Source organism: Corylus avellana, chromosome 3 (genome assembly GCF_965113065.1).
Source record: "Corylus avellana chromosome 3, dhCorAvel1.hap1.2, whole genome shotgun sequence".
Classification (NCBI taxonomy): Eukaryota; Viridiplantae; Streptophyta; class Magnoliopsida; order Fagales; family Betulaceae; genus Corylus; species Corylus avellana.
The window spans coordinates 21,387,190-21,400,827 of record NC_142492.1 but is presented as its reverse complement, the minus strand read 5'-3'; the positions used below and the strand labels follow the sequence as shown (position 1 = coordinate 21,400,827).

Below are 13,638 nucleotides of genomic sequence, written 5' to 3'. Positions count from 1 at the left end.
TATAATATAGATATTTGCAGAGAATAATACATCATCATGTATACTGAATTTATAATAAATTAATTATGTGTCTGTATAAGATTTGTGACATAGTAATTTTAGAAGTTTTTTTTGTGTGGCACCGATCGAATGATGGAAGTATGGGATGGATCAGAGGTTTTTGAGGTCGCTTTCCCTCACAAATAGTCCGTGAAAGCCATAAGGCACCCGGCGGGGGAGTTTGACGGTCGCAACAATTTCAAGATTGGGAGACTTGGCATCCATAACCAAGAAGTTGGACTCTCCCGCGTTCTCGTCATGGACAAACGACACGACGTACCCATCGTCCTCCTCCGCCTCTGGGTTACCGGGCTCCCTCGCCACGAAGAAAGGCTCTCCCCCGTAGCAGCGTGGTCCGTACATTCTGCACGCCACCGTGCAGTCCTGGCGCTGATCACCTTTAGACACGTCGAGCTTGACCACCCCAGATATCTTGGGCAATGGATCACCCACTGCCGCGTACACAAAGCTGTTCTTCTTCCCCACGTATGCCTGATTTATGACCGCAAAGTCAAGATTTCTTGCTGAAATGGGATGCCTTGTTACAATCCCTGTCCGGAGGTCGATCCTCACTTTCTCCACCAACGCATGGACGAGGTCCATTCTCTCCAACGTGTGCTCCACTGACAATATGTTTGGTGCCACCATCACTATTTGGTTTCCGTCTTCTTCATCCCACGCATTAATGGCGTGTATGATGTTGAACCCCGGCACGTCGAACCATCTCATCTCCGACTCATCCTTAGCGTATCGAGGGATGACTCCGAGTCTAGGCACTTTGGACGGGTCCGAACCCACCGGAGATCCTCCCCCGACTATCATTTCCATGGGGTTCATCCCTAATTGTATGTCCGCAAATATGGCATACTTCTTTGTGATTGCGAAGTCATGGAGGAAAGAGGGACGGAGCATGGAGAAAATGGGCACGTCTGCCTGTTTGGCCCCTTTGGCGTCGAACCGGAAGTAGGTGAGAAATGGAGGGATTGGGGCGTATCGAAAGGCAAACGCCTCCCCCGTCTCAGGGTCTACTTTGGGATGTGCAGTCATGCTCATGGAGAGCTGACCATCAAAATCATGGCGACCCAGAGTCTCGATGTCTCCGTTGGAGCTCAATCGCACCGAGTAAGGGAGGTCAGACTCACCGAGTGCGTAGAGACGATTACCAAAGAAAGCCAAACTGGTGTTTGCGACACCTATGCCATTAGCAGGGTTGTATTGACCGGCCAAGATTCGGGCAGCAGCTAAAGCACCCCGCGCTGCGGATGCGGTAAGACCATTGAAGCCCGAGAAGACATTTGGAAGAAGTGGAGACCCGGCTTGGGTTTCGATGGTGTACTTGTAGGTCTTGACGTAGCGGCTGCAGAGGAGTGTGGGTTTGCCTTGGGAGATCCGAATGGAGTGAAGCATCCCATCACCGTCAAAGAGGTGGTAAGGCCCACGAGGCAGGAACTGTGGGTTGGGCCCGTTGCGAATGTAAGCACCATCAAGGCAAGGTGGTAGGGATCCTTGTATCACCTCGCACTCTGTTGGGGGAAGCTCCTCAACAACCGGAGCAAAGTTGTTGGAGAGCACGCTTCTTGGGTCCACGGAAGGGCGGAGGGGAGGGTCTATGAAGTTGTTGATGATGTCGTCCAATGCGTTGAAGATCAATGAAGGTAGCTGTTGTCGTCGTTGCTTTGGCGGCGGTGATCTCATCTTGCCCGTTGATGTAGTAGGAGATCTTTTCGATGACGATGACGACGATGATGATGTGGGCGTGGGCGTGGGCGTGGGCGTGGGCATCTGGGCCTTTTCGTCAATCCCAACGGAGGTGGATACGTTGAGGATAGGAGAATAAGGTGATGACAGTGGTGGTAGTGCTCGGATGGCTTTGGGCGCGGTAGCAGTGGTAAAAGAATGAATTGGGGTGGCCAGGCCCAAAGTAGAGACGAAGGAAGAAGAGAAGGCATCCATGTTGTTTGTTTCCCACAGAAGTGCCAGAATGCGGTGGGTGCAAGGGATGCTGTAGGGATGTTGGGATATTATTGAGAGCATTAGAGGAAAGTGAAGAGAGAGCCTGAGCCACACAGTACAGTTTGATCGTCACATCTCACATTATTTTGGTTGCATTCCAGGGGGTGTATACCGTGGTCCACTCACTCACTCACACTCTCTCTATCTATCACTCACCATAAAAGGAATGGGGACATGGTAAAATGGACTTGTGGTGTGTGGCTGTTCCGCTGGAGGGACTGTGCATTCCTGATGATGTACAAGGCATCAATTCCTGAAATTAGAAGCAACCATCAGATACGCAGTCACGTCTCATCACTCTGCAGATATCAAAAGGGAATTCTGTGGTGGAAAATAATTCTGAAGACGATATTTCCTATGGAATCATGAATGCGCTTAGGGACCATCCTATTACCCCACCCCCCAAAAAATCATTCACTTATGAATAGCAATCATGAATACGCTTAGGGACCACCATCCTATTACCCCACCCCCAAAAAAATCATTCACTTTTTTTTTTTTTTTTTTTAATCATTCACTTTGAATAGCAATCATGAATACGCTTAGGGACCATCCTATTACGCCACCCCCGAAAAAATCATTCACTTAGGATCAGCTTCCGACTTTCAACTGGATGACCATTGCCATATCACCCAAAAAAAAAAGAAAAAAAAAAATCCTTCTGTTAATTTTTTAAGAAAAATATTTTCTAATAAAAACAAAAGAAACTAGGCATAAAACTACGGGACCATTCCTATCCTATCCTGACAAATTATTTTTTCTTGAATACAATTCAAGTGTAAATTGCAAATTAGGATTTGAGAAAAATTTTAACTAATGCATTGCAGATTTGCTCTTCTTCGCCGTATCTTGGAAAGCACTAACAAACACAACCTCTTGTCCAAGGATCACTTAGCACGAAGCAGCCTGTGTGGCCCTTGATGCTTGTAGGCCCGTAGGCTGCCTTGGCCATGACAGCCTTGTCCTTGTTCCGCCCGCACAATGAAAATGCATAGCAATCACCAATAAACAAAAATTTCATATTGACTGCATTCTGAGTAAAGGAAAGCAAAAACAAGATCTCGTCAAGATTATTATGCTTTCTCCAGCCTTCTATTCAAAATCCCTAGGCTAAATTTGTCACAGATTCATCAGCACCTAATTTATCCTTAAAGCCATATGCAAATGAGTCAGTCCGACTCCAAATCCGAGTCCTCAGATACTGTTTCAGGTAATGTTGGACAATGGGTTGATCGGTAATGAACTGATTGCAAGAAGTTGAAATAGGCATACTTGATGTCAAACTGCATATCATACCCTGCAACAAAAAGTGTTTTTTTACCTTAGCATCTAACAATCATATAAACGCTGAAACCTTAAAGGAGAAGAAAGGACATGACCCTTACAGTAGTTAATTGCAATAGTCCGCCCTCCAGCATCTGGACTCTGTCTAACGTGATGAAACCACATACTTGGCCTGCATCAACTCCACCACAGCCTTAAAATTACTATTCATCAATTAAATTATATTTAGCAGAAAGTGCCATGTTAAACAATAAAATTAAATATTAAGAATTCAACTTAATGATCATGTACAATCCACACTTCTCTTTTTCTTCTTGTATTTGTTTATGCTTATTGTTGTACAAAAGACCATATTTATGGTAAATAAGATAAAACAATCATACGCATGATCAACATAATTTATGTGGTTTCTTTAATGCGAGGTACATCTACTGACGGAGGCCATCACAGATAAATTTACTATAAAAGATGAAATACAAACAAAAAATGAAGAGAAAAGTACTCAAAAGCCAAAACCCTAATACACCAAAATCTCACTATCACACAAAAAAAAGATTAATTCCCCAAAAGAGAAAACAAAAGACAATAATACAAACCTTTCTTTTGCTGGGACAAACGACAACTTTGTTTCTCACTTTTTCTCTCTCACCGTGAAGCTCTTTTTCTCTTTTTTATTTTTTTATATTTTGGTTGCTGCACACTCTTGGTCTCCTTGTGTAGCGCCTCAAGAAACCAAGAAAAAAACATGCGTCACTATACTCTTCTCACAATCTCTCGGATGACACTTCTAACGCATTATAAAACACTATGTCGGTAACAAAGGCTTTTACAAGTCGGCCTCCCCACTCCAAATACAAGTTGGCTAAAGAGAGTCTCCAAAACCCAATAGAAAAGTAAAAGATAATGGGGCAATGGTTTTGATGTGATGATTTCAATTCATATGAACATCAAAAAATCTCCCTCTTTACTTGAATTTCATCAAGTTACAACGATACGAATTTACTCAAGATGTTTCCGCCAAAACCTCCAAGGGCGATCACAATCCAAAAGTGTCACACAAGTTTAAGCATCTCTATAACTTTAGCACATGACCTGATTTAGACATAACATCACACTTTTACCAATCCTGTTGGACTACTCCGATGCTTTTCAATCACGTTTCTCTTTGCCTTTTGCAAAAAAACATAAGGCTCAATCTTAGTACCAAGTCTCTTGAAAACTATTCATCATCACATTTATCCGTGGGTAAACTTTGATCATCAAATTCCACCTCCACGACTTGTTTCCTTTTCTAGCCGTCAATTGATGCTTCAGCGCCACATTTTCTTATCATATAGGCCTCATCAAACACATCTTTGCTAACTTTCTTATTTGAAACCGAATCTCATAGGTTATAGCCTATAGCCTTTAACACCAGTTTTCAAACCAAGAAATATACACTTTTTGATTTTGGAACTTATTTCAACCACTCTCCACTTTGCACGAGAGCATATGCAGGACAAACAAATATTTTTAAAACTAAATAATCAACTGGTTTACTTGACCATACTTTTGGAACCTTGAAATCAATTGCGGCAGATGGAGATTCGTTGGTCATGAAGCGTGTATAATTAATTGCCTCAGCTCAGAAACTATTTGGCAATCATGTATTCAACCTCATACATTTCGCCTTTTCCAGTAGAGTTCCATTCAACCTTTCAGTAACTCCATTTTGTTAAGTACTTTTAATTGTGAAGTGACGAGTAATGCCATATGTTTTGCAAAACTCCAAAAATTCAGTGTCCCTATACTCCAATTCATTATCGGAACTCAAATTCTTCACTTTTCTTCCAATATGATTTTCCACTGCTTGAAGAGGGTAAAAAATAAACTATGGCCTTTCTTGAAAAATTATTATTAAAACTGACAAAATAATATGCACTTCCGTTTGAAAATACTACTACTGGTCCCTAAACATCTAAGTGAATATAGTCGAAAACACCTTTGCTTGTTTGAGATGTCACCTTAAATCTGACTCTTTGTTGTTTCTCATACACACTATACGTACAAAATGTAAGAATCCCAATTTGTAGGACTTCACACCTTTCCGCGCTTGTCTAAATGGCCAAGTCACATATGCTCATCAATATCTAATTCTGTCGAAGATGTTGCAACTCTATCTATAACTGTGTTCTCGAGTAACTTATATAAATTGTAAATTTTCTCACATTTCTTACCACCAATGCATCTTTAGCTATTTTCATAACTTCATCTTTTGTTGAATAACTATAACCCAAGGAATCCAATGTGCCTATGGATATCTGATTCTTCTTAAAATTTTTGAACATATCCTTAGTAAATGTCCTTACAAGCCCATCAACCATCCTCACTTTATGAGACCAATTCCAGCAACCTTACACCTAGCATTATTATCCATCAAAACTGTACTAACATTATAGGATTTAAATGTCTCAAACTCCTGCCTATTTGGACACATGATATGAGCAAGCAGAATAAAAAACCCAAGATCTATGAGAAAATCTGTACTTGAGGAAACTGTGAGAAGATTTATGAGAAGATTTGTGCTAGCCTTACTATCATTAGACTCGTCATTGGCAACACTAATTGAATATGCAAAACTTTCCTTATTTTTTTTTTTTTTTTTTATCTTCCAAATCGTGTTTCAAGACCCTACAAATTTTTTTTGTAGTACCCTTTCTTGTAACAATAATAGCACTCCAAATCTTTTGCATTTGATTGAAATTTGTCATCCTTTGCCGAACGCTACTTAGACCGAGACTTCCTACCTCTGTCATTATTCCACTTAGACTTATCATTTCTATGCTATGGCTCAAACCTCGCCATAAGCCCATCAACCTCATCATTGACAAATTTTTATCTTGTCTCATATGACAAAAGAGCTCTGATAACCTCTTCCAACTCCAGTGTTTCTTTCCCATACAATAATATCATATCTAAGTGATCATATGAAAAGGGAAGTGATGCCAACAAAAGTATTGTTTTATCTCCTTTCTCAATCTTTACTCCAAAGTTGAACAATTGTGTATCCAACATGTTAAACTTGTTGAGGTGCTCAAACAGATTTGTATTTTCCCCCATATATAATCCATAAAACTATTTCTTTACATACAACTTATTCGTCAAATTTTTCACCATATACGCTATAATTTATGCCAAATTGTCTTTGCCTTCTCTTCATCAATCACACTTGTTTTGTACCTGCAAGGCAACAAACCAGTCCACACAAACCTACCACCAACATCCATGCTGAAGACTTGTCCAACAATATACAATGCAATATCAATGCTGAGTCATGTCAAACATAGGTACTTCATCCATAAAGAAGCGTACATGTGACAAAAACTGTCAGGGAACCATTGCTTCACTGTTCATTTAATCTTTTTTCACCAGCCCTCAATTCTTTTGCTACATTGTTCTGTTTAGAATGGTCAACCAAACCGTTTTATGTCCACCATGCAAGCCAATACCTCATCTAGCATTTGCAAAGAAAAGGGGATTTGATTTGCTGTTTAGACCAATTAATTACCGTAGTTTCTGCTCCTAAAACCACTCTAATCCTATAGAACAACATTGATTGACCTGATGCCTCTCAAAGAACAGCTTACACCAACATTGTGTTTTGTTGATGACCGATCGGAAGAGAGAGGAGCTTGGAAAAACCAGTAAGTTTTCCTTTATCAAATAAGTTGAAAGTTTTTCGGTTGATTTACAAGATTTATTTACAAACTTTCCAATTTAATCTCTTTACTGTATCATACTAGATGAAGGAAATAATTTCCCACCTTCTAATTTATTTACAAACTTTGAAGGACAAAGAACAGCAGAGATTTAAAAACTACCACTTACAATGCATACATATCCCTTTTGTGTAAATAAATGTCTAAGAACATAAATTGTATTCTAGAAAATTTCCAAGGTCTTGGAATCAGTTGGGATCTCTGACTTAAAAAGCAATGTCTTTCAGAATTCTGAACAAACACCTTGTAAAACAATCTAAAAAGAACCAAATTGTATTTGTGCCAAGCCTCATTTTCAAATCTGATTTTTCTAAAACTAAGAAGCAAATATCTAGCATCAGCTCCTTCTATGTAAATTAGAAACAATCTAGAGTGGTCAATGCTAGGTAAATTTAAACTTATAAAAACAGAGAAATATTTTAGTAAAAAGGGAGAGATAAAGATCAAATATGCACTAAATATTACTGAAGCTAGTCAAATGTTGTGAAGACTTTTTTTGAAGATATAGGGAAAAGAATAAGCAGCAAAAACAAACTGAAATGAAAAACAGGATCAAGGAATTATATAGTAAAGAATGACCCAGAGAATATAATAAAAATCCAGCAGTAAGGAAATGACAAATAAAAGAAAAAGAGAAAAGATAACCCCTACCTAAAAGCCTTCTTAATCAGAAATTGATGCATGCACTTGTAGTCAGGAATGAAAGCAGGAATTTAGTCTAAAGGGCAGCCAGGCTTGACTGTGGTTTTCTTTTGTGAGGGGTCACCATTAAATAAGATGCAAAAAAGGCTATAGAATTTCTTTTTTATATTTCAAATATTGCAAATGGAGGGCACTCACATAGAGACAAAGGAAAGGGGAGGGGAATTCATATGATTGATGAAGCCTAAGATTTTATCTTGGAACGTGAGAGGGCTGAATAAGGAGATGAAGATGACGATTAAAAAACTTATTAGGGAGTGGAAGGAGGATATTGTTTGTTTACAGGAAACCAAACTACAGTTCATTACTAGGGAGGTGGTAAGTAGTTTGTAGGGTTGTGCTCATACGGATTGGTGTTTTTTAGGGTTGAGAGGGGCCTCCAGAGGAATTTTACTTATGTGGGATAGAAGAGTGGTAGAAAAGTTAGAGGATTGTGTGGAAGATTTATCTTCACGGGTTCTTTTCAGTGTGTCAGTGATAACTTTGATTGGGCATTCGTGGGCATGTATGGTCCTAATAATGAGTATGGCAGGAAAGTGCTTTGAGATGGACTGGTTGGAATTATGAGTTGGTGGGAAAAGCCCTGCTGCATTGGAGGAGATTTTAATGCTATTCGATATTCGAGTGAGAGATTAGAAGATACCTGTTATTCTTCAACTATGAGGGATTTAACGGACTTCATATTTGAACCGGGCTCGTGGACATTCCTATTGTGTGGTAAGTTCACTTGGTCCAATAATAAGGATGATCAATGCTGGCGAAGAATTGATAGATTGTTATTCTCTCCTGACCGGGAAGAACATTTCCCTGATGCAGTTTAGGGCCTTACCCTTAGGGTCTTGATTAGAGTGGGTTGCTAGAGGTGGGCCTAACAAGCTTACGAGGAAAAAAAATCTATTGGGCCTATTTTACTTCCTACATCACCCAGGCCCAAAATCAAGTCAATCCATTATGAACAATGATCCATGTGCTTTTTTAAGCTCACCAAAGACTCTCTGGAGGTGCGGAAATCAAGATTTACACCTAAAAGTTCCCTACTTGAGCTGACTCTACCAACAGATGATTTGGGATCTTCTCCATTCTCAAACACTAAACCAGAGGTAGACAGCCCAACCATAACATGTCCCGTTGATGCAGGTAATTTACCAGATGAACCCTTCAACAATGAGGGCATGGCCGAAATATTTCTCAGTCCCGCTAGTACCTCCGCAAATGACTTATTCCCCACCCCCACTCCACCTCCGCTGGAAGTCTGAGCGCCATGTCGCTTGACTATTGCCCACACACGATGCTAATCAACTGCTAGAATGAAGCCCAATTGACCCACCACCAAGTCATGATTGGAAGAACTGCATAACCAATTGCAGCTCAGCGGTGAAGGACTTCCAGCCCTACCATCTCTCCCTTTCGACACTAGAATGAAGCCCCCTCGTCTACCTCCCCCATACTCCGCCGCCACCAAGAACCGCCCATGCCTATTGTAGCACTGTAGGGTGAAGAGAGCTGGAAGCCAACTCTGGAACATCTCCAGAACTCCTTCATCCCCTCTTCTAGAACCAACTCCTCGACGGTGGCTAATAGTCAAGAAAAGTTAACTTTGCCCCCAAGCATAAAGATCGGACAATACCCCTGCTCCTCTAAAAAATCCTACACACTGGAGACCTACTCTTCACCACCAACTCAAACAATTTGGACTCAATTCGAAACCACCTTGACAACCCCATAAGAAAAGAGAAATGCTGGTGTGCGCTAGCAAGAGAGAGAGAGTCCAAATACTAAGGATTATAAGAAAATGCTCAAAAATAAAATCCAGACTCTGATTTTCTAATATAATTATCTAGATTTGATTTTTGACCAATGTCCCATTACTTGCAAATTGCATTATTTCTCCATTATAATGCTCAAAAATAAAATTCTTTACTTATAAGACTGTTAATTTCAGATTTTGTTAATATTTGGAAGTCAATGCACTTGGTCCGGGAATAGTTTCAACCCTCAAATGAAGTTTGACATTGATTTAAGCAGATATAAGGTTGGTTAACAAAAATAGATAAAGAAGTGGCAGAGCTTACAAGTAAAGAATCTCCCCGGCCTTGACCGTACACTCAAAGGGCTTGGGGCCATCAAAATACAAAGAGAATTTGGACATCTGGGTGTGTTTAGTTTCCGGTGAAGTTTGACATTGATTTGAGCAGATATGAGGTTGGTTAACAAAAATAGATAAAGAAGTGGCAGAGCTTACAAGTAAAGAATCTCCCCGGCCTTGACCGTACACTCAAAGGGCTTGGGGCCATCGAAATACAAAGAGAATTTGGACATCTGGGTGTGTTTAGCTTCCGGTGAAGGATAAGGACTCACACTGCACCAAGGCACATATCTCGCTGGCTTCTCTGCCTCCAATGTCAACTCTCCAGTGTCCTGCAAATAAAAAACAAGAACAATCGTAAAAGTTTTTTTTTTTTTTTATTAAAAAAAAAAACTCCTTATACAGTCGGGATGTATGGTAATCTCTTCTCAGGTCTAAAGGTTTAAAAACCTGGGAATAAGAATAATGAGCGGCAGGGTAGTCGCAGATGTACATACGATGAACATCGGTGGGAGGAAGGAGCAGGAAATGCTTCTCGCCCGAAACGACGGCGTAGAGATTCTCGTAGTGGTCCTTGTGGAAGGAGGTCTCCGAGAGATGGTTGCCAATCCAGAGATTAACAGCTTCGGGAAGGCACCCGAGGGCCTCGGTGGCCCAGGGGATGTGAGCTTCGCAGTCCGGCGCCAGCGCCGAGTACTCGGAGCGGAAGCAGTCGTCCTGCTGCTGCGCGTAAGCCACGTATTTAGTGGAATTGGGATTGACGATGAGATTGAGAGCTTCTGGGAAGGGCATGCGCATTACGTGTGCGGAGGCGAAGCAGAGGGAAGATGATGATGATGCTAAGTCGTCGGAATTTAAGGGGACTAGGGCGTCGGCTCGGCCGTTGGGGGTGAGGTGGACGGAGACATGGGCGGAGGAGAGGGTTCGAGTGAGGTAGGCATCGTCGGACCAGGAGGAGAGGGCGGTCCAGTGAAGAGTGGCATTGGAGATGACGCAGGGCTTGTTAGGGGACACGAAGTCTCTGAGGAATTGGAGTGGGGTTGGGGGTGAGTCCAGCCGCTCCACTCCCCCCGAGTTCCCCAGACTCAGGTCCCTCACTTCCCTCCACAATGCCTCAATCTCCTTCATACTATTTTTCGGATGCGTTGCGACTTGAAAACGACAAGCAAAAATGGGTTTGATCGAGTGTTGGGTTTAGGTGGCGGCGGGTTTCCGAGACTAGTGCAGTTCGTGTTTTGGTGGGTTATAATTTTGGGGCAGGGTTATGTTTTGCGACCGTAAGATTCGGTGGCGGAGACTGGAGAGCCGGTGATTTTGGTTGGTGGACCGGATCTCCTCTGATTTAAGGATCAGCTTCCGTAAAATTTCTTTAAAATTTGAGTTTTTTAAATTTATAGTGTTTATATCATCTAAGCATCTAAAAGAATTTTTTTAAAATTTGAGATTTTTAAATTCATTGTATTTATATTATCTAAGCATCTAAAATAAGTCATATTTTAGCATGAGAAAACATGGCTTATTAAATGCTGAAATATGGCTTATTTTAAATTCTTAGATAAGATAAACGGCTGGGGACAAAGTTTTTTTCCAAAGTAGATCGGAGGAAATTTTTCTAACCTAATCTCTAAAGTTGACATATGTCCCTAACCATGTGCTTCTCACATTTTTTTTTTTTTTTTTGTTTAATACCCTAATTTCCACAAACGTACGTTGATCCCTAATCTTCCGTCAATTTTTTTTTTCTCCCTCTCTCACGTCTCCCTCTAGCCTCTCTCTCTCAAGAGTAGAGATTTTCAGCAGCCTGGGGTCATCCCAGCGTCTGCCAAAGTTTGACGTGGCCAAAAAAAAAATTTTTAAAAAAAAAAAAAATTTGATCAAAAATCTAAGTAGAGATTTTCGGCTGCAAAATTGAGGCAGCTAAGCGTCAGATATTTTGCTTTTATTTTTTTTTTAATTGAAGAAAAGACATATTAAAGGGAAATCCAAATTTGAGGTATTAGCACTAAATTTGAAGTATTAGCACTAAATTTAGGATGATCAAATCTCTTTTGGGTGATATCATCCCTAAAGGGTTAACCTTCCACCCTTAGATTTTAATTTTGAATCCAAAAACAAGTTTTGAGGTATTAGAAACTAAATATTAACTCATAGAAATTTAATTAATAAAAAAAAAAGCTAAATATTATTTTAATATATGTCTGAGCAGAACTTGGAAGAGAGAGAGATTTCTACATTTTTTTAAAAAAAAAATAAAATCACATTAGACTTTGGCAAACACTTGTTTGACTCTTGGCAGCCGGATAGCAGGACTCCTCTCTCAAACATCTACAAAGATAAACACACGCACATCTCCCTCCTGCACGTCCAAAGGAGTCCAAAATCTATGTTTTTCCAACCCATAAAATCTCTCTCAAATCTGGTTTTTGGGTTGGTGGAGAGTTTCAAGGCAGCAGAAGAGCACGACAATCCTTCATTAAGCCTCACATCCTCAACGCCCTCATCTACCGACTTTTCAGATTTGACCAGTCTAAAAGAGGAATCGACGTCATCTCATCACTCACATATGGTTTCTGTGATCAATTTTTGAGATTTTGTGACCAGATGGGGATTCACCACAGTGACAAAGCAAGAATTACCAACTGTGACAAACGATCCCATCAAACTATCATTTTATAACAAAAAGACCCATTCTGTCAATTAAAGGGATTAAAATAGACGGTCAACGTGTCATGTGCCAAGTGCCATTTTAATTTTTCTCTTTTCACTTTTGCCCTCATTTCAGACCGTGAAAATGATGCTTATACCGTCCATTCTAGTAATCCAATACATGAAAATATCTTCATGTGTAAAACAACGAAAATGCCATTATATTTTAATTAAAACCAAAAATGCCCATAATAACGTACCTTGGTGGATGGAAATACCCTAAAAGGAAAACCCAATGTTGTCGTCCATCTACGACGAAGGCTATGCAGAGAGAGCCATGGCTGGTAGAGGGTACTTTATAAATGCATCCAAGCATGGAAATGTGGGGATTCTTTGTTCATGTTAGGGGAACAAGCTATTCTTTCTTTTTCTTTTTTTCCAACCTTTTTCTTCGTCTGGTTTCTTGTGGAAGGTATTCGCTTTTGGTTTAAGAAACAGTTATGCTTTGCCATTCAAATTGAAGAGAGAAGAAGGCATGTCTTCTTGTCCAAGGAATGGAACTTACCCCAGATATTCGCTAAAAATCGCAGAGGAATTGGGGCTGGGTATATAAACTGGGATACTCATCTATTTACAATATATGTAAACTGTAAAGGTGAAGCAACAGCAAAGTAAATGATCAATATAAACAAGTAAATGAGACTCATACAGAAAAACCATTAAGCCTCCTGCTCTTTTGGGATTTCGGCTGAGAAGTATCGTTGTCATCTTTGTTGGGCCATGGATCAGCTCCTAAAGCCCAACGAGTCCCAAACCCAACCTAAACGAGACAGCATACCCGACAAGGCCTCGGACAACTTTCCCCGAGGAGGTTTCGTAAACCGAGAAAGCCTCGAACAATAGTCTGAGACTACTCCTCGGTAGGTGTCGGATGCCGAACCCAAGATTCAACTCCTCGGAAGCAAAATAGTCAAGAGCCAAGGGTGGATCAGTCATTTTACTACTAAGGATATGCAAATATTCAAACTAATACAAGTGATCATTATCTCGCCTTCGAAAAAAGCTCTCTACAGCATAAATGGCTATCCACATACAAACTACCCCTACACA

At 40.5% G+C, this 13,638-nt stretch overlaps 2 protein-coding genes across 3 annotated transcripts; both read right to left on the bottom strand.

The window, feature by feature from the left end:
- Nucleotides 1-13: 13 nt before the first annotated feature.
- NCED4 (nine-cis-epoxycarotenoid dioxygenase 4) lies at nucleotides 14-2,463 on the bottom strand. Its single transcript, XM_059585198.2, has one exon. The coding sequence runs from the start codon at nucleotides 2,071-2,073 to the stop codon at nucleotides 151-153; it is 1,923 nt and encodes a 640-aa protein (XP_059441181.1). The 5' UTR covers nucleotides 2,074-2,463; the 3' UTR covers nucleotides 14-150.
- A 594-nt stretch (nucleotides 2,464-3,057) lies between these two features.
- Nucleotides 3,058-11,128, bottom strand: LOC132173643 (2-oxoglutarate (2OG) and Fe(II)-dependent oxygenase superfamily protein). 2 transcript variants are annotated; one of them, XM_059585200.2, is made up of 5 exons: nucleotides 10,333-11,128; nucleotides 10,039-10,214; nucleotides 3,438-3,508; nucleotides 3,190-3,349; nucleotides 3,058-3,085 (listed from the first exon to the last, which is right to left on the bottom strand). In XM_059585200.2, exons 1-4 carry the CDS (start codon nucleotides 11,008-11,010, stop codon nucleotides 3,222-3,224), a joined length of 1,053 nt encoding a protein of 350 aa, XP_059441183.1. In that variant the 5' UTR covers nucleotides 11,011-11,128; the 3' UTR covers nucleotides 3,058-3,085; nucleotides 3,190-3,221. The 2 variants fall into 2 exon arrangements, with proteins under 2 accessions (XP_059441183.1, XP_059441182.1); XM_059585199.2 differs by having other exon boundaries at nucleotides 3,058-3,349.
- Nucleotides 11,129-13,638: the final 2,510 nt, after the last annotated feature.

Excerpts from the sequence above, each read along its gene's own strand:
- NCED4 (XM_059585198.2), bottom strand. The coding sequence starts at position 2,073 with ATGCTCTCAATAATATCCCAACATCCCTACAGCATCCCTTGCACCCAC.
- LOC132173643 (XM_059585199.2), bottom strand. The coding sequence starts at position 11,010 with ATGAAGGAGATTGAGGCATTGTGGAGGGAAGTGAGGGACCTGAGTCTG. Across the intron at positions 10,215-10,332 it reads CTCATTATTCTTATTCCCAG|GACACTGGAGAGTTGACATT; the intron begins GTTTTTAAACCT and ends TTTTATTTGCAG. Across the intron at positions 3,509-10,038 it reads GCCGGGGAGATTCTTTACTT|GCCAAGTATGTGGTTTCATC; the intron begins GTAAGCTCTGCC and ends GAGTTGATGCAG.